Source organism: Toxorhynchites rutilus, chromosome 3, assembly GCF_029784135.1.
Source record: "Toxorhynchites rutilus septentrionalis strain SRP chromosome 3, ASM2978413v1, whole genome shotgun sequence".
Lineage (NCBI taxonomy): Eukaryota > Metazoa > Arthropoda > Insecta > Diptera > Culicidae > Toxorhynchites > Toxorhynchites rutilus.
Window position 1 is genome coordinate 317,785,102 of NC_073746.1, and position 27,569 is coordinate 317,812,670.

Below are 27,569 nucleotides of genomic sequence, written 5' to 3' on the forward strand. Positions count from 1 at the left end.
AGACGAGACTTTCTTTTCGTACGTTCCAGACAGAGAACACAGAGACGATGAGATAAAAACAAATATATTACACCACTTTGACTAGATCCTAATCGACCACCACATTGGCACTCGCCACAGCACTTACCTTCAGAAGGTGGAATTAATGACTGGCAAACCTCGGCAGACCATTGCACATCGTATGCGTTTCGGGAGACGATTACGTCGACGGAATTGTGTCATCAGCGCGAGCAAATTATCATCACCCAATTCACGGCACTGCAGTTTTGATTTTTTCACTAGTTCTGCAAGAAAAAAGTAATTCAAAAGTGTCCCTCTCATCTCAAACCTCAAACTTACGCAGCGTTCCATGCTTGAACGCGGTAGGATCCAAATCATAAACGGAATAATCACGGAGCGAGGGGCTGGCCGTGGGAATCCAATTCGCCACTAGCAGTATCGAATAGTAATCGGTGTAGAAATCGGTCAGCACCCATAGGGCACCAACCACGGCAGCACATTTGGCAATGTTGTAGTATAGATGGCTCCCGGACATTTCACTGAACAATCCATTTGGGAAGAGCCGCACCGAATCACAACCAAACAGGAATATCAAACTCTTTATGTCATGCTGAAGAATTGTGTCCCCGTCAATGAACTGCAAGCCGCTCCCATGACCGTTGTAACTGTAAGTGTATCTATCATTTAGAAGATGCTTTGAAAACCATGCAAGGTAAAAACGAACATCATAACATCAGCTTCGTGAAGTATGGAAGTGAATTCCGAATCCGTCGGAGGTTGATCAACAATCAATTTGAATTCAGGATACCATTGCTTGTAGAATGCTTGCAGTCGAGCACTCATTTTCACCAAGCTTTTGTCTGAAACCGAATAATCATTAAATTACGTGCCATCAACCGATATAAAACTCCACAAACCGGGATTTATTATGTTATGACAATTTTTCGCAGACACCCTTAGGTATCCGTTTTTGATACCATCCTTATGTGTCTCGTAAAGTTGCCTCAGTATCCGAAAAGATCCCAACCGACTAAATTCCTGATTCGTATTCATCATCTCCCACGGGTAACTATCGAGCAGTTCATCCACTATCATCAAACACGGGAAGCAGCTGAAACTTTGATTCGCCCCAAACTTGCTTTCTTTCAGCACCGACAGGAATCTAAACAATTCCTTCAGCTGACTTTCACTCCTTACCATTTCGCAGCAGAAGCGGTAAATCGCTTCCATACTAATCATGTCCAACCGTCTTGCCACGAGTGATATCAAAATCTGATCCCTCTTGCTGAGTTTGTTGGTGATTGAAAAATCCTCCACCCGGTTGAAGATTTCCGCTTCCAGCTGTTGATCCTTGGGCGAACTAAATTTCCCACTGAACAGAACGATCCACGGTCCAAGCCAGCCTGCCAAACGATTTATCACGTTGCCAATGATGGTATCCATTTCTTCCTGTCGCATTGAACCGGTGTTTATCTCATCCGTCAGCAGGCCTTTTATCTTTACGGGAATAGAGGAAACAAGAGGGAAAAACTCAGGATCCTCTGGCGGTTCTAGGCGAATTAACACAGGTCGTCCGTCTAAAAGCTCCGAGTTTGGATATGTGAATAACACAATCTCAAGGGAAGTCTTCTCCTCGAGCAATTGCTGATGTGTGAGCTGGTTCCACCGAGGGGTGTATGTTTTGTGTATTTGAAAGACGGTCCATTGTTCCGGTAGCTGCCGACAGCATTGAAGTATTCTCTCGAAACCCTCTGCGGGTTCATAACATTCAGCTTCATTTGACTCAGTCAATTCAATCTCATCGACCAGGGATCCGAGAGACACTACAAATATACAACTGTTAAAACGACCACCGCATCATTTGTTTTAACAATTACCATTCACCGTCAATTTGCGGCTATGATTGTCGAATTTCCTATGAATCTCCACACAAAGCGCTTCTGCTGAATAAGAAATCGCATCAGATTCTCTCTTCTCGCGATAGGATCGCGCAGCTTCTCGCTGCAGCGCGACCCTCATAAGCGCTGTGTTGTGTTTCGGTAATGAAGTCATTGATAATGTTATCAAAATTGCAAATATAATCTATCGACACCAAACATATTGCAACAAATCGTGAACTATACGGATAACGGCTTTTCGCGCCTGTGTACTAAACAAAAATAACATTTTGACAGCGATTGATGGTTACACTACTGTAATAAACACTGCGAACTAAAGCGCCCCTTGTTGTCTCGATAGGAATTCGGAGTGACGGTATTCAGCTTCGCGTTCCGTGATGAGTGATGAGTTTTGAGGTGGAATAAACACAAAATTATACGATTTACCCAGCAAACATTAAATCGTATAATTTTGCACGTGCCAAGTCTTACAAGAAATCCGAATAAATCATAATCGCATATAATATCAATCAAAGTATGTATCGTGTATATTTTAAATCGCATAAAATGTAAAAACTTGATTTTATATACCATTATCAAATTAAGTCGCATATCGGTATAATAAACATCAATTTTATGATGTACATTGTCGTAAAATAATTATTCGTAAAATATATTTAATCCGCAGCATATGCGTATATTACGCTGATGCAGTTTGTGTGTCGTATAAGCGTATAATTTAAATCGATTCAGTACTGTAGTAAATCGTGTTGCATGCTGAAGAAAATCATGAAACAGTAAATCATATTAGATCCTAATAAAGGACATATTACATCATATTGAAATGTCAATGAAATGCTGATGCACTCGAAAGTTTTAACCGCTATTGAATTAAATTGCAGATAGCCGCGCGAGATAGCTGGTGGATGATAATCCAGACGACCGGAGTTCGAACCCATAACGGAGCAGTTTTCACCAAACATCAATCTGTGCCATTTTAAACATTCAATTCCACTCCCAACACAAGTCAATCAAACAATTATTATTTCTACAAACATAAATACTCAATAATAAATATATAATAAACATTTCACGAAAATATTTTGCGCCATTTGTTTTTTTTCTATGTCTGTAATAAATCGTATATGAGTATGGCACTAGTCGCTATTATAGCCGGTCAAAGTTGCATATTCATCCAAACAAATTCGGTAAGCATTTGCTATGTATGTATATGGCCTCCACTTTTGCATGTATATGCCAGTTAGGCGCATTATATGCCAACCAAATTTTAGGGCATATGATGTTATATATACGTTTGTTATGCGATTTAATGTTTGCTGGGTACTCAATATCAAACAAAGTAGTCACCCACACAAGACAACGCACAGTGCGTTGAATTTAAGGAATGTGGGACAAAATCATAACAGCAGAATTAAGCCATTGTAAAACATTGGTATGATGGAAAAAAAAAATGTTCATGAGTATCAGAACGACTGTTTGCATAAATGTCTCATGGTATGTGAATAATCGCATAAGTGTCTCAAGTGACAAAATCTTTGTTCTTCTCACACGAAGACGAATTGTAAAATAAAATTTTTATATGAGAACACCAAGTTAAAACACATTGTTAAGTTAATACAAATATACTGCCGTTCTACGCATAGTTGTCCCATGTTATATTTTGACAATTTTCACTTTTCTTTATGAAACGATGTTTTTATGCCTAACCTTCCTAACAAAAAAAGTTATTGGCGATCTAACGCAAAACGTAAACGATTGGTGAGACACCTGGATTTTGTTTTTGAACTAAGAAAATGATGATAAGATAACCTAAACACAGAAACAAATCACGTATATTTTAGTAGTTCAGGTAGTTCTCACATGCAGGAACCATGCATTTTTCAACTTGTTTTTGATTGTGCCCCGGATTTCCTTTTTTGATTCAACCATTGTCAACATTTATACAATTTTCACTACTGAAAGAGGTAAGAGAATAACATGTTATATATAAAATTGCGCAAAATTAAATTTCTTCCAAACTCATCGCAATCAAATAATCTTTTATGACTATAACATTGTGATTTATGGAAATAACTACAAGCCTTCAGCGCCGCCTAGTAGATTTGTACGTTAGATCACCAATTTGTACGTTTTTTTCACCAATAGTTTGTTCCCAGCTTTAAAAAACAACATCAAGCTCAATTGTCCCATGTTGATAATCTATTCATAACGGTCCCACCATATATTTTTTGTAGATCCATATCAAATAAATCGGTTCAAGTACAAGAATTTTGTGTCACGCTTTCAGCAGGGCTAATGCAAGTATGGAAAAGTTCATTCGCTCATTTCTCCACACCTGATTATAAATCACTCTTGTATCTGCTTGAAATAATCATGGCGGAAAAATGCAGCAAACAATCGTGAGATTGCACGACTAATCATTTTTCACTCCCCGACCATCTTCAATCGGGACTGAGAGTGAACATAACAAAATAAAGGGTAGAAAACAACATTCAATCGAGGCGATCGAGGCTCAATGATTGCTATTTTACAGATTTTACAGAGACACTCGCTGGCGCAAGCAAAAGTTTCCAATTTGATTCTATCACCATCTAACGTCATTCCGAGAGGCAAAGCAAAATTCTCTGAGAATAGATGTGCGGAATTGAGACAGTATTTTTCCGTTTAACTCGAGAATGAACTTTGCGAAGATGATAGGTGAATGTATTCTTTCTCGAATAAAGTGAGGCATAAATGGAGAATAGAAGGGTGAGTTTTATCTGTGGATGAGTGTTGTTGAAAGAATTTCGATGCGATTTTGCCCATACCTGGGCTAATGTACTCATTTCTGGTTTGGAAGAACGAACTAATTCTCAAACAAATAAAAAAAAAGTTAACGGAACGCGTGTACACCTTGCTAGCGAATGCCTAATAACAACGAAATTTATATTCTGCAAAGTATTGCAGATCACTGCCTTCTTCATAAAACGATGTTTTTATGCCTTATATTGCGGAAAACACAAAAAAAAACTTATTGTTTTTTCCCGGTATTTTAAAAAACAACATCAAGTTCAATTGTCCCATGTTGATATTCTAGGCATAACTGTCCCACCATGAAGTTTTAAACTTATAATCAAGCTTGATTGGTTCAACTTCAAGGGGAACTTCCACATTTCATTAGACAATAGTTTACTGTTCATAAAAAACCAGGTGTATTGCCAAACTGAAATGCTTAAAGCTTTTTTTAAAGCTTCAGTTGCTGATTTTGGAACATGGGACAACTATGCATAGAAAGGCCGTATATAGATCACAAACAAATATGTTGATTTTTCATAAACTTGCATGTATCACTGCTTTTTCTAGAAAAAAATAATTCCAACCAGTACGACACCCATGCCCAAATTTAATATGACCGCAAAGGGTTAATATACTCGCAGACTGGATTAAAGGGGATATGCACTAGCCAATTGAATTGTACCGCATGGAATGTTCGATATCTGCGCGCTGTTTGTTTATTCCTGAGACGTTTATTCTGAATGTCATTATCGAATCATTGAGCATTTCATTTACAAATTTCCGAAGCCGGCTAAATAAAGTTAGCGTTCTGCGCTATTGTTCCACAATGGCCTGTGCACAGGATCAAGATAACGATAATGATTTGATTCGTATCACACATTATATCAATCCACATAATTTTTGGTTCAAACATGATTCTGCGTATTTGTACAACGCCGAAGAGCAAAAATTTCTGTTGGAATTGAACGAGTACTGTGAAAGCACTTATACTAGGGGGAAAATTGCGGAATCATACATCCCGCACCGTCAGGGCGAGTTGGTAGCGGTGTTTTACTTCCAGCAAGCACGCTGGATCCGGGCAGAAGTGGATGAAATTCAGCAGGAACTCGGTGGCCAGATTCATTGCAACTTGTGGGCAATCGATGAAGGGATCCCGGTGAGGACAAACTGCAGATATATTAAACCACTTCCCGAGAGATTTGCAGGAATGAGCACTAATGTACGACACGGAGGACTTGAGGGAATACTGCCCGCAGAATCGGTAAGTTCGTTGATTTTTACAACGCCGAACAGTTATTCTAATTTTTACGTCATGTAAGGCTTATGATTATTTGCAAGGATGTAGCGTTACCAAAATAATTCAGGTATGGAGTCAAGGCGTGGCACGCGTTTTTGAGAGTTGTATTGAAGAAGCAGTATCAATTAAGTTCTATAATCTTCATCGGCATCAAGTGACAGGGATCGATATGTACTTTGGCACAATGACCATTACATCTCATCAGAATGTTACCAATAATGCTACAGATTTGCTGAAGAAGGCAGGGGGGAAAATGGTGATGCTTGTAGATAACGCGGAGTTCTATGATAGTACGTATCAATGCTCATGATTAGACTGTTGTTTTTCTGATACATTTTCTCCCATAGAACTTCCATACTTGAAAACATTGCACATGCAGCGCTTCGAGGATAACGAGCAACGAGAGAACACGAAATACCATACAAATACATTTCGTCCAGAATATTCACGAAGTGCGGTGCGGTCCACGGGGAAGATACGCTCCGGAAACACTGATATAATTGAACAAGCTCGCGAGAAGTTTTTCGAATGGGATAAACGTAATACGGCGTCTTCCATAGTTACTACACATAGATCTCACCAAGATTACGACGAGATACCTCAGAGTGTAGTATCTCATGGACCGTCTCAACATAGAAAACCAACAGACGAACACGAGTTAGTATACACCGAACTAATTAACGAGTCGTTATCCGACGATGAAGGTGATCTTCCTAAAAGTAATATTAGAAATTCAGCTCCAATGAGCCAATTAACGGGTAATTCGTCGTCAAATAAAGGTGCCATTCAAGGAAACACATCAATCAAGCAAGCCAACAAAGATTTTCACAACAATAACTGCGTGAAAACATCCGACGTAATGTCAGCCTTGCAGAAGATAAAATTACGACGTCAAACTCCGAATCAACGGACATCTTCGGACAAACAGAGCGCAGTTGGCTCCCATAGATCATCCGTTGGAGCAACCTCGACGCTGAACATTGTTCCGGCCGGTTTCTGCTTGGGGAACGTGGAGTTCACGGACGGATCGGTTGTGCTTGGTGAAAAAAACACTGCGCCAGATAAACGACGATTCACGAAGGAAATTCCCGATCGTAATTCGGCGGTAGGGGCGAGGAATTGGGGGACGACGAATTCGAAGACCGTCATTAATAAAGCGAAATATAATAACTACGGTGAGGAGCGCGTTTCTACCTCGTTCGGAAAGAAAATTAATCGAGAAACGGTGATGAAACCAACTGAACCAAGTGACGACGATGAGGAGCAGTGGTAAAGAGAACTGAGAGCAAAAAATGTACATTGGTTTCTGGATTTCAGACAGCTTGTCGTTTAAAACAAACAAAAAAACAAAAACATGAATTTTGAAATTGAATTTCCAATAACGACAAACACATACTTGGGTTTAATCGTTTGTAGACATTACAATGCTCAATAAGAATGTTATCTGTGATTGACTTATACATTATCGTAATCCTTTTCATCAATAATCAATATATTTCATTCTCAAAAAATGTAACTTGAAGATGGTCGAATATATAATTCGGCGTTCGCGATTGCACTTGTCTGTGTAGATCCGTGACTGGAAAAATATTCCAAATGAAATAAACGTTACGGAAGTAACCATAAAGAAAAAAGCGTAATATCATGAAAGTACTGGAAATATGCTCACGCGGAAAAACCCCATGGGTAAAAATGCCACACGGGAAAAATTGCAAGTTTTATTATGAATTAATTTTTCCTAATGAAATTTATTCTGAAGGTAATGTAATTGGGGCGAAGGTTATTACATTAACCTCAGAATAAATAATAATAATAGTAGAACATGTTCTACTAATAGTGTTTTTTTTTAAATAGTGTTCCCTTTGTTCACGCCTTCATTGATGTAAGTACAGTGCACCCTAGGTTAACGGTGACGCTGTTCTATAGTATTTTCTACATCCTTCCATCATCTAGCGCAGCGGTACTCAACCTTTTTTCCATAGGGGCCACAAACACGTGTTAGACATGGTATCGCGGGCCGCAAAGGAAAAAAAAAAGATAAATGAAGAATGGTGATGTTCAAGACACGACCGCAGTGTTCACATAGAACTACGGCCCTATTCTGTATTTCGATCGATTCGAAATATTTCGAACTACTTGATAAAATTCCATTTTGTATTCCGTTCGAGTTGTTTTTGCATTTCTTTTCGATTTGTGGCTCTTCCAACATTAAATGGGCAAAACGTTCGAAATAGGGTATATGAAATTATAACTCGAACGAAATGATGGTTTCGATCGAAATGCAAATCCGGCGGAATGTAGAATAGGTGTGATTGAAGGCGAGCACAAACATTGAAGAAATTTAATAATAAAACTTTTTGATACAAATATTTGATAGTAATGACATGGGCCGACAAATGAATGCTTTCACTGAGTGAGGAGAACGCAGAACGAAACATCTCAGCAGCAGCAAAACGGTAACAGAAAATCCGAAACAAAACTTTAATGTGGTGGCTACGGAGCCGAAAGCAAGACCTTCGAAACAAAATTTCAACTTCAGTTTTTCACCGTAGAACACAACTCTCAACGATGAAAAATACCTTACGTCTCTTTCAACCCGAAAACAATGAGATCACGAAGATTGAATGATCGATTGAAAAAATCACAAATCAGTCATTCACGATTTATCAGTCGCCCAAACAGCAAGGCTTCCCCCCAAATAGTATTTCTTAAGGCCGAGTTGTTTAGTTTGATATTTCAAATTGATCTTTTTCAAGGCTAGAGTTTATCCAAATACACTCCTGAATTCACAGAAGCTCTCTTCAGGCAAACATTAATATAAAATAGATTTTTAGAATGCATCGAAAATTCTCAAATAACTATTTAGTCGAAAGTTTTAGATGCCCTGAATAGGATCGATGGGTTTGTGTTGTTTGTACGGGCAGCTGAAAATGTTTGATTCATGGTTCATTCTTGTTCTCGCTAGACCAGTGCACGCACTCAGAACAATACACGGAACTCATTCAGTATGTATCGCCTAATTTTTCCCGTACTATACAGAGCGATTTCAGGCGATTATATATTTGTCCCTACCGTTATCTATTTGATAAAGCATAACGCAAAAAATCAACAATTCGTACAATCTCCACGGTATGAAAACCGACGACTGAATCATAGCCGAAGAGAAATTTTTAATAGGAGGTATCCTATTAAATATTTCTCTTCTGCTTTGATTCCGCTCTGCACTATGCTCCTTGCATGTTCTGAAGATGCATTCTGTGGCGAAAAGAAATGTCCAACACAGTAGCAAAATAGAAACAAAGCACAATATTTAGAGAACTTTCGCTGACAGCCAACGACTTGCATCGACAAATTTTGACTAAGATCGACTTTCAAGCAGATACTCATATTTATAGATTTTTGTGATTTCAATAGTTTGCTTTCGAATTGTTCCTTAGAATTGAGCAAAACAAATATGTGTTACATCAGCATTGGGAAAGACAGCTGTTTGATAACAATTACTCACAGGTGTTTATGTGGTGTGTCTGGGCCCGCCGTTGACTACTCTGGTCGCTGCTTCGGTTCCGTCCAGGACCGTTCTGGATCTGGGTCTACTGCTTACTGGAATATCCGGTTACGTGGATTTTGCTTCACGGGTTTGTTGCGATCCCTTTACCAGGATGTGGTTTCACCGGAGTATCTAATTCCGTTCTGTCAGGATAGTATCCGGGTTCAATCCGGGAGCTCACCTGCTCGGTTGGATGCCAGCTCTTCAACAGGAGCCCGGATTACGACAAAGTTAAACTGTCTTTTGTTACTAGACGATTTTGGTGGGTCTAGTTCGCCTCACTGGCACTTTTCGACTTTAGGCTTTTATTTTGTCCGAACAAGTTCAGTGAAAACTCTCACTTCACAATTCGAGGTTCAATATATACTTTTTCCGTGAGCGCGTCTGTTCTTCTTCCGGTGGCTCAAGCAAGTGACCGAGTTCATCATGGCGGAACTCCGAGGAGCCCGCTGAGTCACCATCGGGTCGAGTCACACCGCATCTCATACAGTCGTACCAACCGCTGCGATGGAAAAGTGTGTCGTATTGTGTTGTATGGGCTGTGTATATATTGTATATATTTATGCCGTCTTCCTAATATCTAGATATCGTTTCAAATTTATTTATTATTCTTATTTATTATATTCATGTTTTTTACCAATTTTATATATTCGTATATGTGTCCTGTCTAGCTATGCGTGTGTTCCACCGTTTTTTAATGAAAAATGTAATTTATTTACAACCGTGGGAGGGGAGAAGCCTCAAACAACTCGAGCAAACAGGTGACCTGTCACATTCTCTAGCCTTGAAAAAGACCAATTTGGAAAACTCAACTAAACACTCGGCCTTGAGAAAGGTTATTCGAAAGACTCGCAGCCGTCTGGTCGCTAGCCAGATGACTGGTGAATTGTGAATACGGGGGAACTTCGATATGACGTACACGTTTTCAAAGTGTAAAGGAATAATTTCTTGAATATTTTTTGACGTAGAACTACGTCTTTCATTAAGGGTGCCAAATCAGAAAACAGGTCACGTTTTTATGAAATAAAGTTAACGTTAATAACTATTTTTGCCGCGAACGGATTTTGGCGATTTACATACTAAACGAATCGGAAATTCCCTAAAATTTGTTAATATGCTATACATTACAATCCCTTGGTTTGTAAATGGTTAAAATTCATGAAAACTTTAAGCGTTTCCATTTTTCCATACATTTGTTCAGTCCATTTGTGTGCTTTCCCGAACAGAGCTGTAAATAACGAGCAACTTATCGACGAGTAACGAAGGGGAAATCGTAGGATATGAAGTCACCGTGAACAAAAGAAAAGAAGAATAATGAAGGGGAATACTTGCCTAGAGTATAAACATTGGATCTCGCTGAGGTCAACTTTCATTCGGCATCGGACTGTTGAGCAATCTAGTTCACTTTGCTTTCGCTGCGCTTCGATCAAGTTTGGACCCCACCAGTGGTAATTCAACTTGGATATCGTCGTGTGGTTTTTCCAGTTCGTTTTTCGCGTTATTCGTATCGTGTGTTTTTCTTTCTGCGTCATAAATTGGACGCTTCGCATAGTGTGTGATGAGCAAGAAGAAGGGGAAGGCTGGCTCGAGCCCTGCAAAAAAACGAACGCATGGCCGGGGGCAATAAAATTTCGAGGCAAGCGTCATCTAATGATGCACGCGATGTTAGTGCAGTGAAAAGCGCTCGCACTGAACCGAGCCTTCGCATCGAACAACAGCGAAGTAGCAAGCAGCTCCCCCCGCTGGTGGTGAACGCGGTTGTTCTTGACAAACTCATCAGCGAATTTGCATCGATGGGTGTTACAGCAGAGTGCAAGCTGTGTGGTATAATTCAGTCTTTTTCCAAGCAGAGAACATTGTTTGTTTTCCGTCATAAGGGCTTCGATGGTGCTTTTGACATTGCATGAATGTATTAAACTGACGTCATGGCGAAGCAGGCGTTAAGTTTGTGCGCCAAAAAACCATTTGGGGAATACCAACCTCTTTAATGTCGTACTGGAATGTTATAAGTTATTTGGGTTCGCGTGCCAGTCGCAAAACTGCCTCCAACTAGGATTGCATTTGCACTAGTCTTGATCATAATGAAGCAATGCTACTGTTTTCGAGGTTGTTGATATTAAAAAAAATAGTTTATTTCGCTTGTTTAATCACCAAGAAAGTGAATGTCGTTCAGGAATTTTGTATGTGATTAGGTTTCGCTTGCCAGTAGCAAAACTTCCTCCACTAAGGGTGACAGCTGCGCTTAGCTCGAGTATGAGAAAGTAATGCAACTTTTTTTCGAGGCCAGTAATATTAACAGAAGTGTTTCTTTTGAGAATAGCGCAAAATGATGAGAAGTGTTTATATTCCTAGTAGTTTCAAGCCACCAATGTATGGATCTGTATGCATGCTATGGTGAACGCTTGTTTGGCGCTTGGTTTACGTTGTACGAACGATGCCTGAAGGTGTAATCCCACTGAGGCAATACTAAATAACATGTAGCATGATATTTGATGCTTGCAAGTGTTGTTGTTGTTGTTGTTTCCTCGCGGTGCCAAAGATATATTGGTATAATCAACTGTAACCGAGTAATGTCAATTGCGAAAAAGGCCACCGGAATAGCGTTCGAGGTAAATTTTCAATGCATTGACATGAAATAAATTGCGACATACGATCGCTAGTGTATTGTTCTGCGAAGGCAAGAATGAATCATCAGTCAATTATCGTCAACTGATTCTACAATGAAAAAAAGCATTTCAGAGATTGTTCTACTAAGCAGTTGTTTCTAAAATTTCACAGCATTATAGAATAATATCCGAAGGTTTAAACAAACGACTTTTATAATATAACAGCGTAGTTCAACGTCAACAATGCGGTCGTATCTTGGACACAACCTCCTATAATTTTTTTTCTGAAAGAACAATACATTATATGTATTTTAAAACTAAAACATGTGTTGTATCTAAATGAATCAAACTTTAATCGACAGTACGTAGGGAATCATCATGAGAAAGACTGGCTTCGACTACTAGTTGAATTTATTCATTAACCTTACCCAAACAAAAACACAATAGAGTAATATACACTACGTTTCTAAGTTCTTTATTATGTTTCGATATAACGTACAATTTTGAATGTGAAATGTACGTTATATCGAAGTTTCGAAATCGTGAAACACATTTTCACATTCGTTCTACGATGCTGCAATTGTATTTCGAGCGATCAATGACCGCCTGTCTGATTAGCAGTGATATTTGAATATTGTACCTCCATCATACATACTCGGCCACAAGAACACGATAGGAAAATGTGTATTCTTTCAATTTTCCTTAATTTAAACCATATGGGTTAGGGAACTGTACTGTATATGGGCCCTATTCCAGAAAACGAGACGAGCAATTCGTCTCGCCTCGTCTCGGCTTCAGTCACTGTCGAGACGAGCAAAATATCCCATTCCAGTACACGAGTTTCATAGAAATGTTTTATTTGGTAGACTGGAGAGACTTCAGTCAGTTTTTCTCGGTATGATCAGTGATGTTAGATAAGAAGACATTTTTTGTTTTGAGAAAAACAACAAACAGCATAACAAAAAGGAATAAGTTTCATATATCTTTTGGTTTCATTGTTTTTTTTCCTTCGAGCATATGGTTTTATCACTCAGACGTTTTGTTATTATGGATTTATTGGGGGCAATGTTTGTTCACCTAATCAACGATTTATCGAGAAAAGTTTTAAATCTATATATACGTATTTCCAATAAAGTAGTTGTTTTGAATTACTCATTTTCGTTCAATATGTGAAGACCTTTTTCGTGCCGTGTTAATATATTCAAAACAGTCATCTAGCATCCCTGGAGTTCAATGTTTACATTTGGTTGTGTTGTTTGGAAGAGGCCCATTTGAAAATCTGTAAAATCTTGCAAATAATGAATTGAATTTGATGGTTGCAGTTGAAAACATACATTGCTTATGCAATACTAGTTTAGCCATGAAACAATTTTTGAAGATAAAGGCGGAGCAGAAGAATACCGGTACTTTCAATCAACAGGTGAACAAACACATCAAACAAACGAGACGAGCGCTCGTTCCAGAAGGGTCCGGAATTTTCTCGGGAAAACCTTTGGCTATTTCCACCTCTTGCTCCAGAAGCAGCACCATCCGCTCAAACTGCTTTTTAGTGGTCGTTTTGTTTTTGGTCTTTTTCCCTGTTGAATGTAAAAATTAATTTACAAAAAAAACATGATGAAAATTAGCTTACATATTTGCAATTCACCGCTCATCCGCTGCGGAAATTATTCACTCCTTCTTAAACAAGAACCAAACTTTCACAAAGATTCTGCATTGCGCCGAATTTGCATTTCGTTCGAGTTACAACTTTGCATTCCATATTTCGAACGTTTTGCTTATCTAATGTTCGAAGAGAAGCAGATCAAACGCAGATCAAGTCGATCGAAATTTTTCGAATCGTCGAACGAAAAATATATGAATTTAAAAACAACTCGAACGAAACAGGGAATGGAATTTACCAAGTCGTTCGAAATAATTCGATTCGATTGAAATACAGAATAGACACCGTTGGCTTTCCCACTATCATTGGTACACCCACGAGTACTGGTGCATCTACCGTATATCATTCATTGCAATTCAAAACTGTTGCATAATCTGAAAAAAAAAATACACACTCATAGGTATTCTGGTTTGGACATTTAGCTATTTTTGGAAATGTGAGATTGATAAAAACATTGCGCCTTTTCCGTGTGGCATTTATATCCATGGGGTTTTTTTTCGCATGAGCATATTTCATGTAGACTTTTGTGATATTACACTTTTTTCTCTGCGGTTATTTCCGTCGCTCTTATTTCGTTTGCGATTTTTTTACGGAAATCGCGCAGATCATTTCCAATAAGGGAAGTCACTTGTGAATTAAATATATGATTAACTGCTGTGTAATTTATTTTGATAGAGCATGAATTTGGTTACCACACATACATTGATTCCATTAGTATTCATATAATTGCATAATTTGATGTACTTTTAGTACTAGTTTTGCTATGTTGCTGCTATACGCGCATAATTTCAGTGCTATGTTCTGCTAAGTAACAGTATTTTTTACGATATATCAATATATGAATCGTCTTCTCATTTGTTTTCATTATCGATAGTTAAATAGAATGAATTATATATTGTATGCAATCAACGACATATCACCAATCATCATCATCGTCATCAACCGGTTCCTCGTACCTGGATGATATTCCCACCCGGACTCAAGCCGTCGAAATCGAACTTCCTGCTACGGCACCATTGTTGTCCGGACCTGGAGCAGCAGCTGACGAAGGCCCGGCGGCTGCAGGTGTAGATCCTGGCGATGGCAATGATTGTATTAGGTCGTTCATCCACCCGTCCGGATCCTCGATTTCACCAAGGAGTCCTATATAACAAAAACGGAATAGTGAATTGTTATTTTTTACCCTGTTTCCTTGAATCAAGCTTAACTTACCAGCAACATCGCAGAACTCTCCAAACGAGGTACAGGGCAAAAATTCCTCCGTAAAAGTTTCCAGAGTAGCATCCGCATTTTTCAGCATCGCCTCATCATTCCGACGTACGTAATCGAACAGAGAAATTGGCCAGTCTTCATCCTTCGGGGTGGTCACCGTGCGGAACAAGTTTTTGTAAATCAGGTCCACTAACGCCCACAGCAGGAGATACGGCTTATAGGCATGGTAATCTTTCGGGCTCTTATCATTCGGTGCGATAAATTTGCACACCGTATTTGGACTTACGATGCGTGCGTGGCCAACGGTGATCAATCGTTTAAGATGAGCCAGTTTGTTGCGAGTCCACTTGCCCGGTGTGTGCAACGCTAGTGACATTGTGATTAGATATAATGGGCCTTCCGCCTCGTAGGCGCATTCAAGCCAACGGTCGGAAGGCTTGTGCGTTAAATATGCGCTGAGGATCATCTCCTCGCGAGAATAAGATCGTGACGATAACAGCGTGTACAGACTATAGAATAGTAGATAAGGGACTAGATGCATATTGGACTGGGGTCCACCACCTCCGGCATCCTCGTGGAAGCTTCTCTCCAGGGCAAATCGCATCAGGAGCAGTTTGAGATCGTGAATCGAACTGCTGAAGGTGATTTCACATCGTTGCGTCGACTCTTGCATATAGTTGTTATGACGCGCCATGCAAGACGAGAAGGAGGATTCGCTCACGTCCGGCCCCCACAGGGGTAGCAAGCCATTGCAACGTGTGTTTGCATTCTGCAGTGAAGCACTTTCCCACTCATCACGGCTTCTCGCCAGTCTTATCGCAGACATATGACAGTCTACATGAACGGCGTTAAAATGTGTTACAGTTGTGTAACCGACAGTCTTCTTTTGCTTCATTTCAAACTCTTCCACATTTGCCCGCTTGGTGAAGGTATAGATTCCCAAAACCTTATTCGGCTGGCAAGCGTATCCCTCGCGGCAGATGAAACAAGCCAATCCGGTTTCTTCGCGCAGCTTTTCTATCTGTGACAGGATGGGACCCTTGGCAGTCACTTGTCCTTTCTCGTTCGTTCTCATACCCAAAGCATCCAACTGTTTTTCACGAGTCGCCATGGCGAGACGCTTCTTCTCGGCTCGGGTGAAATCACGAACCTCTTGAACTCGTTTAGCCGTTGCCGGTTCGGTACACAATGCCTCTAGCAGATTTTCAGCCAATGATCCGACATGTTCGTCACTTGAAACCTGCTCTAAGCGATGAATAATAGGAATTATATCCTTTGCCACCGCAAGTTGAGTAGTTTCATGTTTCGTAGCCAATCCGGTGAGGAATCTCAAGATATATTTCAATGAAGCTCGGGAAATGAATTCCTTCAACTCGTCGGAATCTGTTCTCAGTAAGGTAGGCTTGACACAGGGCGCGTGTCCTTTGATATATTCCAATGCTTTCTCCACAATACCCAAGCTCATGATGTAGTCCTTCAGCGTACCTCCAATGGAGTTATGCTCGATACCGGTAGTCAAAACACAAAACAGTTCAAGCTTGAATTCATCCTCTGCCGTATGATCGGTATCAAATTTATTGAAATCAAACACTTCCTTGAAATGTTCACAGAGCAGCGCCATCTTGATGTCATTCCCATACACGAGAGCAGCAAGCACACGGATTAGGTGGCGTAAAACAGAGGGGTTATTGCGTACATTTGGACAATTGGTACAGGAAAGAAGAGCCTGCACATACTCAGGACCACCGAAAGTGAGAGAAAATTGGAGGAAAGAATCAAGCGTATCCGAAGCGGCCTTGGATAGAATGGTTTCCATAATCTCGAGTAGCTGCTCCGTAACGGCCGATTGTTGGGCATCATTTTCGCTTTGGAGACAAAGTTGAAGCACTCTCAAGAGAGTATTGATAGCTCCCAGTTCTGGTTGGCATAGAACTTCTTGACATCGGCGTACTTTCACACTAAGAAGGAACAGCTTGAGCAGTACTTGTAATAAGGTCCTCGATCTAGATACATTCTGTAGACTACCAATACGATCAAGCATAACCTTCAAACCGTCGCAATCGGCCAATACGTTAGCCATCCGGTAGAGTTGTTCATTATCGACCTCTTCTTGGCTTTTTGCGTTCAATGTGTCGATGAATTCTTCGGTTGCGTCACCAAGAAGACCACGCATGCGATAGACAATTCGCATAGCGTCTCGTTCGCCTCCTTCCTGTAGCCAAACTTTCTTGTAGACTTCCTTGACCGGTAAGTCCAAACTGATAATTTTGTTATGTACCAACAATTCCATGCCGTTATCATCGTCCAAAAGTGCCACCAACTCACAGTCAATGCAAATCTTGTTCTTCACATCCCGCATCAAGGGACCCAAGCCGGCCTCATTCGAAGGATATGGATTACCTAACATTCTGCCCTGCAAAAAGTCCTCCTGTTGTGGATCTTTCTCCAGCGTCAAAAAGAACTCTCCCACATCGTTCTCTTCGGGGTGAATTATTGAGCAGAGTCGTTCGAACATAAATACCGGTGTCTTCACATCCGTGGTCGAAGTTTTACGGACAGTGTCGATACAAACCGCCATGAAAGCTGCCGTTTCCTCTTCTGTTCCCGTTGTCATCTCCTCTAGCATTTCGAGCAATTTCTCTTGGGCATCATCAATCAAACGCGTTCTTTGGACAACCAATTTCCTCAAATTCAAATAGCCTTGCAAAACCGATCCCAGCAATTTTCCTTTGTACGCCTTCCGGATGAGAGGATTATCCAGGAACGTTGCCATTAGCTCAACTAACTGTCTCAGCGCATAACCTTGAGCCAAATCTGAGGAAAGTGTGGTCTCCTCTAAACGATGAATTTTCTCAATCTCCACTGTGAGGAGATCTGCTATGAGCGTCAGAACCCCCTTCAGGGCCAGATACTGACGCCATGGTGTTTCATCGGCCAATATACGATAAAGAGCTATAAACTCTGCACTCGCTTCGCCACTTTCACCAATATGCTTCAGAAAACTGGTCAGTAGATCCAGAATTTCGCGCTTCCGCTCGGGACTTCTGCTCAGCGACGTTACCAAAGCACATGTCAACTGCCTACCCAATCGGGAGTTTGTATTGAACAGCACTGGTTGTAGCCAAGCTGCCGTTAGCTCTAGCGGCACAGCATCAACTCCCTTGTTGAGCACCTTCTGACGCCATCGCTTTCCGTACTTCTCGAACAGATAGGCATTCCGGTATTGGCTACGTTTTTTCTCCATTGCCGAACGGAAGGTACTTATCGGAGTAGCACTTGATTCGCTCTCACCTTCAGAAGTGGAACCAGTTGTTTGTGCCAACTGAATTGAGCTGTCCTCCGCTCGGGGTGTAGCTGTTCCCGTTATCGGCGGCATTCGTGCTTTCCAGGCGGCAAACGAATGCTGTGGATCCCCGGCTATCCATTTTTCATAACTTATGGTCAGCCCGTTCGTAGGTTGAACGGTGCACAACTCCTGCGTCGTGAGATCTTTGTTTGCCTTGCTCGTCGGTAGCGGTGGACACATCAGCGACTGCACGATACGGAGACATGGTTGGATAACGGCAACAGCTGGACCGCGGACATCTCTGAAAAAAAAAATAGAAACGAGAAAATTTTCACTATGAGGTAATTCAACATTGGTTGGTTGCTAAACGACTGTATAAAATATACCATCGATACTAAGGATTGTATTGAAAAGTAGTCTTAAACTTTCAAAGATTTTTTTTTTAATACGTTTATTTGTCTTTTTGTTTGGTAAAAATTATTTACATGGTTGATTCAATCTCGACTTCAAAACTAAATTTCAACTCATCTATATCAATCCTACCATTACTACTATCAATGAAGGTGATATATGTCAATAACAGTTTCATTATCAAAATTCGTTCATTCGTTTCAAACCCCTCCAACGACGGCCGAAGGAGATTCTCTAAATGGAGTGCGAGTTGTCTACCAGATACCACTAGCAGCTTTTGTTGTAGCACATTGAAAGCATCTCGTACTCTCCGACAGCCAAAAAATTTGTGCTGTATTGTTTCGACACTCGAAGAACAGTGTAAGCAATTTTCATCGTCCGTTCTCCTCATAACGAACATCAGTCGCCGGTGCGCGAATTTTTCGTGTACCCACATGTGAAGAAGACTACGTTGTGAAGGCAATAACTTCCGAACAGCAATATTCTTCCACACACGGGGCCAGTTAATTGCAGGATTTGCTAACTTTCGGTTTTGCTGTACGTTCTATGAAGAAACGATGGATGAAATTGGCGGAAGGCTGCTCTCGGATTTGGAAGGGGAAATTTGGATGATGATTTAGGATAAGCTTTAGGCAAGGAAGGTCTGAGAGGGGACGGTTGTTTGGGAGAGGAAGGAATTGTAATAGGGAAGGGAGCTCATTTCGTGTAGGTGCCGATTGATTAACAGCGCCTTACACTTCATCGCTGGTAATTGAAGATTGAGACCGCCATCCTCTTGTCTTCGCGCTAGCTGCTCCATTGGGATGGTTGCACACGCACCACGGAAAAGAAAGCGTCGCATAATGGTTGTCAGTTTTGCCACGTGTGCTGCCATTGGAGACAGATTTGCTGCCATGTACCATGTCCGTGATGAGATAAAAACGTTCAACAGTGTTACCTTCTGGTGTAGTGATAAGCTTTTTGAAGAGTGCAACCATACTAGACGCGAAAAATTGGTCACGAGTATGTCCCAATTTGTTTTCACCATACCTCGGACCGAGTTGGTGAAGATTATCCCAAGAATTTTGATGGAACCTCCCGTGCGAAGCCACGGTGCAGTGATTGGATCATTCACACATCCGACGTCAATTGCAGTGGTTTTATCTTCATTCAAGCGTGCCCCTGCTATTCTCTCAAAACGCTGGAACAAGCCTCGCATCGCATCAAGCTTTTCGGCACTCGATACAATGGCACTGATGTCATCTGCGTAAGCGATAATTAAATCTGCCCCACACACTTGCTCTAATCGCAGAAGAAGTGGGTGAAGATAGAGCACGAAGAGATGCATCGAGAGAGGGTCCCCTTGTCGGACAGAACGTTGGATTTGGATTGGAGCGGAGAAGTGCCCGTTAATGAGCAAGCGAGAGGAAGAGGCTGCTGCCACACGGGAAAGCAAATTCACCAGTTCTGGGATGAAACCCAAATCTCGCATCGTAGTAAATAAAAAACGATGATCCACACGATCGAAAGCATAATCGAGATCAAAGGAGATCAGCTTGCCTTTTTGTCTGCCCGCCTTCAGCTGTGCAATTCTGTCCTTCAATGTTAACGTTGCTTGGAAAATGTTGTGCTCGCCGTTCGAGCATTTTTGTGAGCGAGTCAAAACACTAATAATCAGGTTAAGCTCACGATGTATCACGTCGAAAGTTCGCAGAAAAAAACTCTTTTGGCAGTCCGTCGGGTCCTGGAGACTTTTTCGATGCGCTTGTACCGTAGTGATTTCATACATACAAGCTTCGTTTGCATCATCCTGCTCGGGAATGATTCTCTCACACTGGAAAGGTCCCCATTCTCCCTCTTCCACATTGCCGGGCGCGTATAGATTACTGAAATACTCGACCATATGGTTCTGTATAGCAGCAGAATCATCGATGATTTCATCTCTCTCATTTCGCAGACGCTCGATGGTTGTTTTTCGGCGCACTCGCTCGCCCAGCTGATAAGTCGATAGCGGCTCACCAGCAACGAAGGTTTCGTTGATTCGCACGAACATTTCGGAGAACGCTCGCTGGTGTGTCAGCATCTTTGCTTTTATTCGATTGATGGTGGTGAGCATGGCAGGGTTGTTTTGGTAGCCATCGTACGCATTCCGTAGTAACTGAAAGAGACGATGTTGTTCACGATGGAAGTTATCGAATGCTGTTTTGGACTTCCATCGGAAAAAAGACTTTATTTTAGGCTTTGCGCACGATAGCCACCATTCCATCCAAGACCAATAGTTTCGTCGTTGACGAGTCCAAAACTGCCACCGTATTTGGAACTCGTTAATATTTTCAGCGGTCAGTAGATGCGGACGGAGAGACCAAAGTCCACGACCATGTGCTCTGTCGGAGAGAGGAAGGCAAATTCTCATGGTGACGGCCTTATGATCCGAAAAACAGCACACATGTACAGCTGTTGATCTCAGCTGTTCTCGGAGACCGTTGCTCACATAGAAGTTGTGTGTGATGTAAGTATACTCGATCTCTCGTGAACGAAGTCGTTGCCACACATCATGCAGATGTAACTGCTGAACGGTGGCTAGAAGAGCGGGACTCGAATTTTGCCCCGTCGCATCGCATTGACGAATCACGCAGTTGAAATCGCCACCTAAGACGACGTGGTCGGTCCGATGACGAAGGTAATAGGCAATGCTGTTGTTGAAGAACCGCTCTCTTTCAGCACGGAGAACGGAACCTGATGGGGCATACACATTACAGAGTGTTGTGTTGTGGACACGGAGGGCGAGTAATCTTCCGTCTAGACTCTTCTCTACATGTGAGAATTTGATGTGTTGTTTTAAAGCGATTGCCGTTCCTCTCCTTGAGTGGTCGACATTACAGACAACGTTGTAGCCAGGCAAGACTAACTGTTCGTTCTCTACCTCCTGCAAAAACACAATATCCAACTCCATTGTGCGAACGAACGTGCGAAGGGCGTTTAGCTTGGTTTGGTTGGTGATGGTATTTATATTGATCGTCCCGATGTTACAACTGACGTACTCCATTTTATTGGATTTCTTCGTCGGAGATTCTAACTTGTACGTGTTCGGTGAAGATGACGTCTTCTCCGTAGTGACGCATTTTCTTGCCTGGTTGTTGTCTACGCGAGCGTCGGCTGCCATTCGAGCCTTGGGAAGCTTGTGAATTGTCTGTTTCGTTGCCATCGGGTCTACGATGCGACGTGGTGGCGTTCGGGAATGAGATGGGCGATAGCTGGATTACAGCTTGTGTTGCGGATGGTATCGTTGTTGAAGGTGTAGCGGGGGGTGGCATCGTGTTATTTTGTTGTTGTACTGCGGTTTGTGTCCCACTCATTTCAGAGAAATTTGGCTTCAGACGCGTGTTGTCATAGTGACCGACAGTGAGCGAACTCTTTGTCAAACGTTTTGATGAAGCTGACGATGGTTTACGAAGATTCGTTGGTTTGGTGTGTTGAGGTTTGGTCGGGTTGCCCTTCGTTACGCTAGCGTATGATTGGTCTGCTGCGAGCTTACATGGAATGCCAATGTGTACAAACTCATGGCAGTGTAGGCACGTTTGCCGTTGCCCCTTATATTTTACCGCAGTCTCTTCTCCCTGGATTGTCACGAGAGAAGGAATGTTTTTCGTAACCACCATCCGAACAATACGAACCCCGGTTTTAATACCACCGAAGTCGCTGTATCGGTCATCCCACAGTAGGTCACGAATACTGACGACTTCGCCGTACTCGGTGAGAAAATCAGCAATCTGATCATCGGTGACGCTCTCGGGTAGCTCAAGCAAATTTACTTCTACCGCACCGTCCTCCATCGTAACTCGTAGTTTGTATGATTTCCCTTCAAACACGAACTCGTGCTTGTTGTCGTGCTGCTCCACTATTTGTTCAGCAAGTTGGAGGTTGTTGACCTTGACGAAGGTACATGCAAGCCGTCTGCTTGGCTGAAGTTGCAGAACATTCTCACGTGTAAGTCCGAGTTCTTTTCCAACGAACTTATGGATCTCGTCATGAGAAAGCAATTTCGGAAATTGCGAGTAGTCGACGCGAAACGTATTTTCGCGACGCGGCATCACGGAATGTGCCGTCGCGGATAGCGTAGATGAAAGAAACCAAAAACGTATCAAATAGTCTGTGAACGACTTCCAAAATCTGCTCGTCTGATAAAATCGACTTATCGACTCGGAAGTTGAGCGCTAACTGATCAAAACAAAACTGAAAACGTTCGATTTAACTCCACTCATCAAAATCTACACAGTTCTGGACGCTGCAGACCAATTCTTCTTGAACTCTGACATGTTTTAGACACTGTACCTTCCTTCTTTATCTTGGCCTTGACAATTGCCCAGTTACCATTACCCAAAAACAATGTAGAGTGGATTTAGCATAATGTGCAAATGCCAAATCTGGCAAGAATAGAGGAGGAACCTCATGCTTTCTATAAAGTGGAAGCAATTTCTTCTTCAAGCATTCTTTCACATAAATTTGAGCATTTATAGTCCCTTTTGTGGAAAAGTTAACGATCGCATGCCACACGTGCAAATGGCTTGCCAAACGAGCACTTCTAGGACGAATTTTTTTCACACTGATTACCGGACTTTGCGACGATTCGTTTAGCACTTTCTGGACAATCTTGATTTTTTTTCGCTATTTTGTGGTATGTAACACCCTTTTCGGTACACCAATTGTGCAGTTTCCCAATCAATTTTCTAACATTTCGAAAACAACTTTATGACCTCGACCAAATGACTTGTATTTCAATTTTGACATGTAAACAAAGCATGCTCTGATTACACAACAAAAAAAGTTGACCCGTAAGTGGGTAATAACGTGTTAAATGTTCAAGATTACTTTTAGATATGTTGCTTAATTAACGAGTGGACTGTAATTTTTCACGACTTAACATTTGTCCTTAATTTACACGAAACTTGATACGGAATCACGGAATCGCACATCATGATGGTAAACAACCTTCTTTTCTGGTTATAACTATATATTTAGTAAACTACATTTGACTTATTTGATTGGATAAAATTCACTACTATACGCATCGGAAGCACAGTGAGGAATCTAAAAAATGGCTACTTTTTCTCTTCGCCTCGTGCGGCTGCAGTTTCTCGCTGTCAAGATGGTACTGCGTGCAGCGATGTGTTGATGAATTCAGCGGGGTGCGAACGACTCGAACACGATACACTCCTTACGTGTACCCTTTAGGTATAAAAAAAACCCATTCATGGTTTATTATCTTCTCTTATCTCTACTGACTAAGACTTATCGACTTCGCTGTCTCCTATGGCCATGGCCATACGTAGCCCTTCCTTCGAACACATCCTCCAATATCGTTAAGCCTGGAGATCAACTTAGCAAATGGAAACATAATCCAACCGCGTTTTGATCAATGATCCTAATTTCTCAGACAACATCGACATCAGAACCTAACGTGGCGCTAACTACGATGAACAACTGAACAGCGCACCGATAAGAGACTAAGACGGCATTGAAGAGGACTACACCGGTGCAGTGAACGATTATACCACCTCCTACTATAAGTGAAATTAAGGCTGAAGAACCACAAAGCAGCAGATAAGGAGCTCTTGGAGGGATGTCCGGGAAAACTTATAGAGTGCATGTACCGGTTGATAGTCAGGATCTGGGACATAGAACAGCTACCGGAGCAGTGGAAAGAACGGGTAATTTGTGATATTTTTGACGGTAAACCCTGTGGTATTGTTTGAGTTCTTCTTCTTGAATGGCGTTAACGTTCCCTGTGGAACTTTTGCCATCTCAACGTTATTACTAACTAGCGTCATTTGCTAATACTAAGTTGAGATTTCTTAAGCCAAATAACACGCCTTGAATGTATTCTGAGGGGCAAGCTCTTGAATACGCGTGACCCCAGTGCAAGTCGAAGGAAATTTCTTTGACGAAAAATCCCCCGGCCAGAACGGGAATCGAACCCGAACACTCGGCATGATAATGTGAGACGCTAACCACTCGACCACGGGTGCACCATGTATTGTTTGAGTTACGGTTGCCAGTGTTCCCAACATCTCCCTCTCTAATACCCGTAGTATGCCTGGAACCACTGAGGTGGCCTTCGATTACGAGAAGAACGCTTAGGTACTTTTACTGCAGGTGGTGAGTAGATTGTGGATTGGAAATCCGCTGACTTCGAAGACCGAGGGCATTCTCGTTGGTGACTGTGTGTCAACCCAACAGGCGATACGGAACACAATGACTTTCATGATATGTACATCACATTGCCAATCTTCTCGACTACGATGCCAGACACCCAAGTCCACTTATTGTTCACGTGGACGTTAGCGTTTACAGAATCCTTTGCTGTGAAAGTTCTCGTTGTTGAAGGGCCCCATTCACGTAGCGCTCGTGAAAGATCCATGAATATCCGCAATGGTCGATTGTATGTAACTTCGACGGATGATCTTCCATCTGGCGGGTTCACTTTTGGTGTAGTCCAGTACGTGAGTAGGAAAACGTCCAGAGCCTGTTTGATGTTGCCTTCTCCGTCTCGAATTTTACGGACTGTCCATTTGAAGGTGTCGACGAATCTCTCGTTTATATTAGATTACCGTTAGACTGCGAATGGAAGGGGGTCCGTAGGGACATACTGTATTCGATTCCCGCAGAAGTATTAACTGAATACCGCGCTTTTGAATGGGATGCCGTTGTTTGTGACCAGAAGTTCCGGCATTCTCTTGTTGGCGAAGAGCGAACAATGCGAGTTGATGATTGCTTTCGTCGTAACTTGCCGGGTCGGAAAAATTTCCGACCATTTTCTATAAGTTTCTATAAACCATGGATAGCGGCCATGATTCCTGACTCACCTTCGAAAGAAACCATGCTGCTGCTTCGCAATGTAGCTGCGAGTGTCGGCTTCCATTCGGTGCATCCCCGGATGGCCTTTGTGGAGTTGAGCCATGTATCTTTTCCGGTAAATGCAGGAGCACGCCAACCTGTCCTCGAACATAATGCAACCCTGAACGATCTATAATCCCTATTTTCGATCATGGAATCTACCCAGCTCACTGTTTTACATTTTAGCCTTGGATATTGGCCAACCGTCTCGGATGAACGGTGAATCTTTCGCACTACTGGGTCTTGGAACTTGGTTGCTTGTTGTACCAACTGAGAGGTAAACGACTGACTTATCGCAACTGACCTTAAATCATCCTCTAAGCTGGTGCACGCTACGACCAAATCCTCGCCCGACTTGGCATGCTGGTTTATTAGCCTGAACAACTCGTTAACGTTTCCAAATCTGTCGGTCAGGACATATTCCAAGTCGTAGTTGGGTAATGACAAGGTGCAACGTTAGAGCGGGTTGGCCATGAACCCCTTTCATTTTTTTACGTAATAGCGGTGCAGTCTGTTTGAAGCAATAAACCTCCTTCCAAAAATTAACTTATGAAATTTGGTTACTGTAAAGACTATCGCAAGATTTCCACGATCCGACTGAGAGTATCTTAGTTCGGCAATGTTGAGAAGCGTACCCAAACTATGAGACGAAGATCCTACCCTGCTGCACCAAACTCGTACTGTAGATTGAGTTGTTCACCCGAAACTGACTTGGCTATCTGTCTTGCCGGCACCGTTGTTGGTTTATCCAGCAGCTTCCAGATCTATTCGGACCCGATTGGGATATACTATACAGTATCCAATTGTAGGCGCACCATTGATTTCCAGCTGCACGAACGTCGTTTGCTCTGGACGCTGCCATGGAAAGTGCGATGGTTTTGGTAAAAAGCTTGCTGTTGTGATACAAATGCTCAATTTTTTTTCGATTGAGTAGAATTGTGGGCAATTGGGAGGATTGAGGTATTTTTTAATGTAATCGACTCCATTGTCACGGTACCACTGAAGCACCTTTCGACTGTAGTGGTAGCTTGTCAAATCCGGTCAAAAATTCACCGGGCACTCGTGAGCCATAATAAACGGAAGGAAACGTTACTGGATGTATTTTCCCTATACATTTTCGAGTCCATGGTCTTGTTTGTGACGAGAACCTTTGTTTTCTGTCCACAGAACATCCATCCACATCATCCATCAGCATCTGTCCACATCATCCATCAGCATGTATCCTTCGTATTGTGTCAAAACCTTGGTGTACAACTTCCGGGCGCGCCTTTTGGTCACCAGATTTTCCTTCAGCGTCCAGTTTTATTGCTTGCAGGCACGGACATTACGATAACTTTCTCGCATACGGATTCTCCAGTTGGTACTTTTGTTAGATACGTGTTTTGTGGAGATGTCGTAGTCCGAGAGTCACGGGTTTGCCTTAATTGTTTTCAATATTTTCAACCTCATCTAAGTTCCAATACGACGCGTTCTCTGATCCATCCGAACACTAGTTGTACGTTCACAGAAACGTTTTAGCACATCATACACGATCGATTTAGCGATTTTTTTTTTGAGATTTTTGGATTTTAAATGTGGGTGCTGAAATTTCTTCTTTCGACTTCCATCCTGCACAACTTTTCTAAACAAAACGGATAAACGTTAAATATTTACCGTTGAAAGATACAGGTTTTCCAATCAATTTGCTGGCAAAAGATTTCAGATATGAATACTACGATCGCTGTTATAAAATGATTCCGAATTCTGAATGTTTCTAGTTTTATATCCGACTGAAACCCAAAGCAGGCCTGATTGGACTTGGGTTCAATGCGTCTAAGGGTAAATGCATGTTAGCTAGAGGAGGTTATTGTCTCAGAATTCCTCTTTGTAGTAGCGTAGTTGGAAAGCAGTTCAGCAAAGATGGTGTTCGCATCAAATTCGATGGGAAAGAGAGGAGCACACTGAGCGAGGTGAAACAAGACTTGGGACGAACTAGTGTAGCCCGGAGTTGGAGAGCTGCAGCCA

At 41.8% G+C, this 27,569-nt stretch overlaps 3 protein-coding genes across 4 annotated transcripts in view; 1 reads left to right on the top strand and 2 right to left on the bottom strand.

Moving 5' to 3' along the window:
- Positions 1-27,569, bottom strand: part of LOC129780254 (40S ribosomal protein S8-like) — a 263,344-nt gene that overhangs the window by 214,867 nt on the left and 20,908 nt on the right. Inside the window, exons 8-9 of one of the 2 annotated variants that reach the window (XM_055788314.1) lie at positions 14,996-18,582; positions 14,431-14,926 (exon numbers count right to left, since the gene is read on the bottom strand). In XM_055788314.1, coding sequence (XP_055644289.1) covers positions 14,763-14,926; positions 14,996-18,582 — 3,751 coding nt within the window. In that variant the 3' untranslated portion in view covers positions 14,431-14,762. Of the gene's footprint in view, positions 1-14,430; positions 14,927-14,995; positions 18,583-27,569 lie in introns of those variants that run through there. The other variant, XM_055788315.1, reaches the window with a different exon arrangement.
- On the bottom strand, positions 48-2,138 carry LOC129780260 (uncharacterized). The gene is made up of 5 exons (XM_055788325.1): positions 1,878-2,138; positions 918-1,823; positions 725-860; positions 340-665; positions 48-284 (listed from the first exon to the last, which is right to left on the bottom strand). The coding sequence occupies exons 1-5, from the start codon at positions 2,050-2,052 to the stop codon at positions 130-132; spliced, it is 1,698 nt and encodes a 565-aa protein (XP_055644300.1). The 5' UTR covers positions 2,053-2,138; the 3' UTR covers positions 48-129.
- On the top strand, positions 5,422-8,856 carry LOC129780262 (putative ATP-dependent RNA helicase SoYb). Its single transcript, XM_055788327.1, has 3 exons — positions 5,422-5,934; positions 5,993-6,260; positions 6,318-8,856. The coding sequence occupies exons 1-3, from the start codon at positions 5,500-5,502 to the stop codon at positions 7,241-7,243; spliced, it is 1,629 nt and encodes a 542-aa protein (XP_055644302.1). The 5' UTR covers positions 5,422-5,499; the 3' UTR covers positions 7,244-8,856.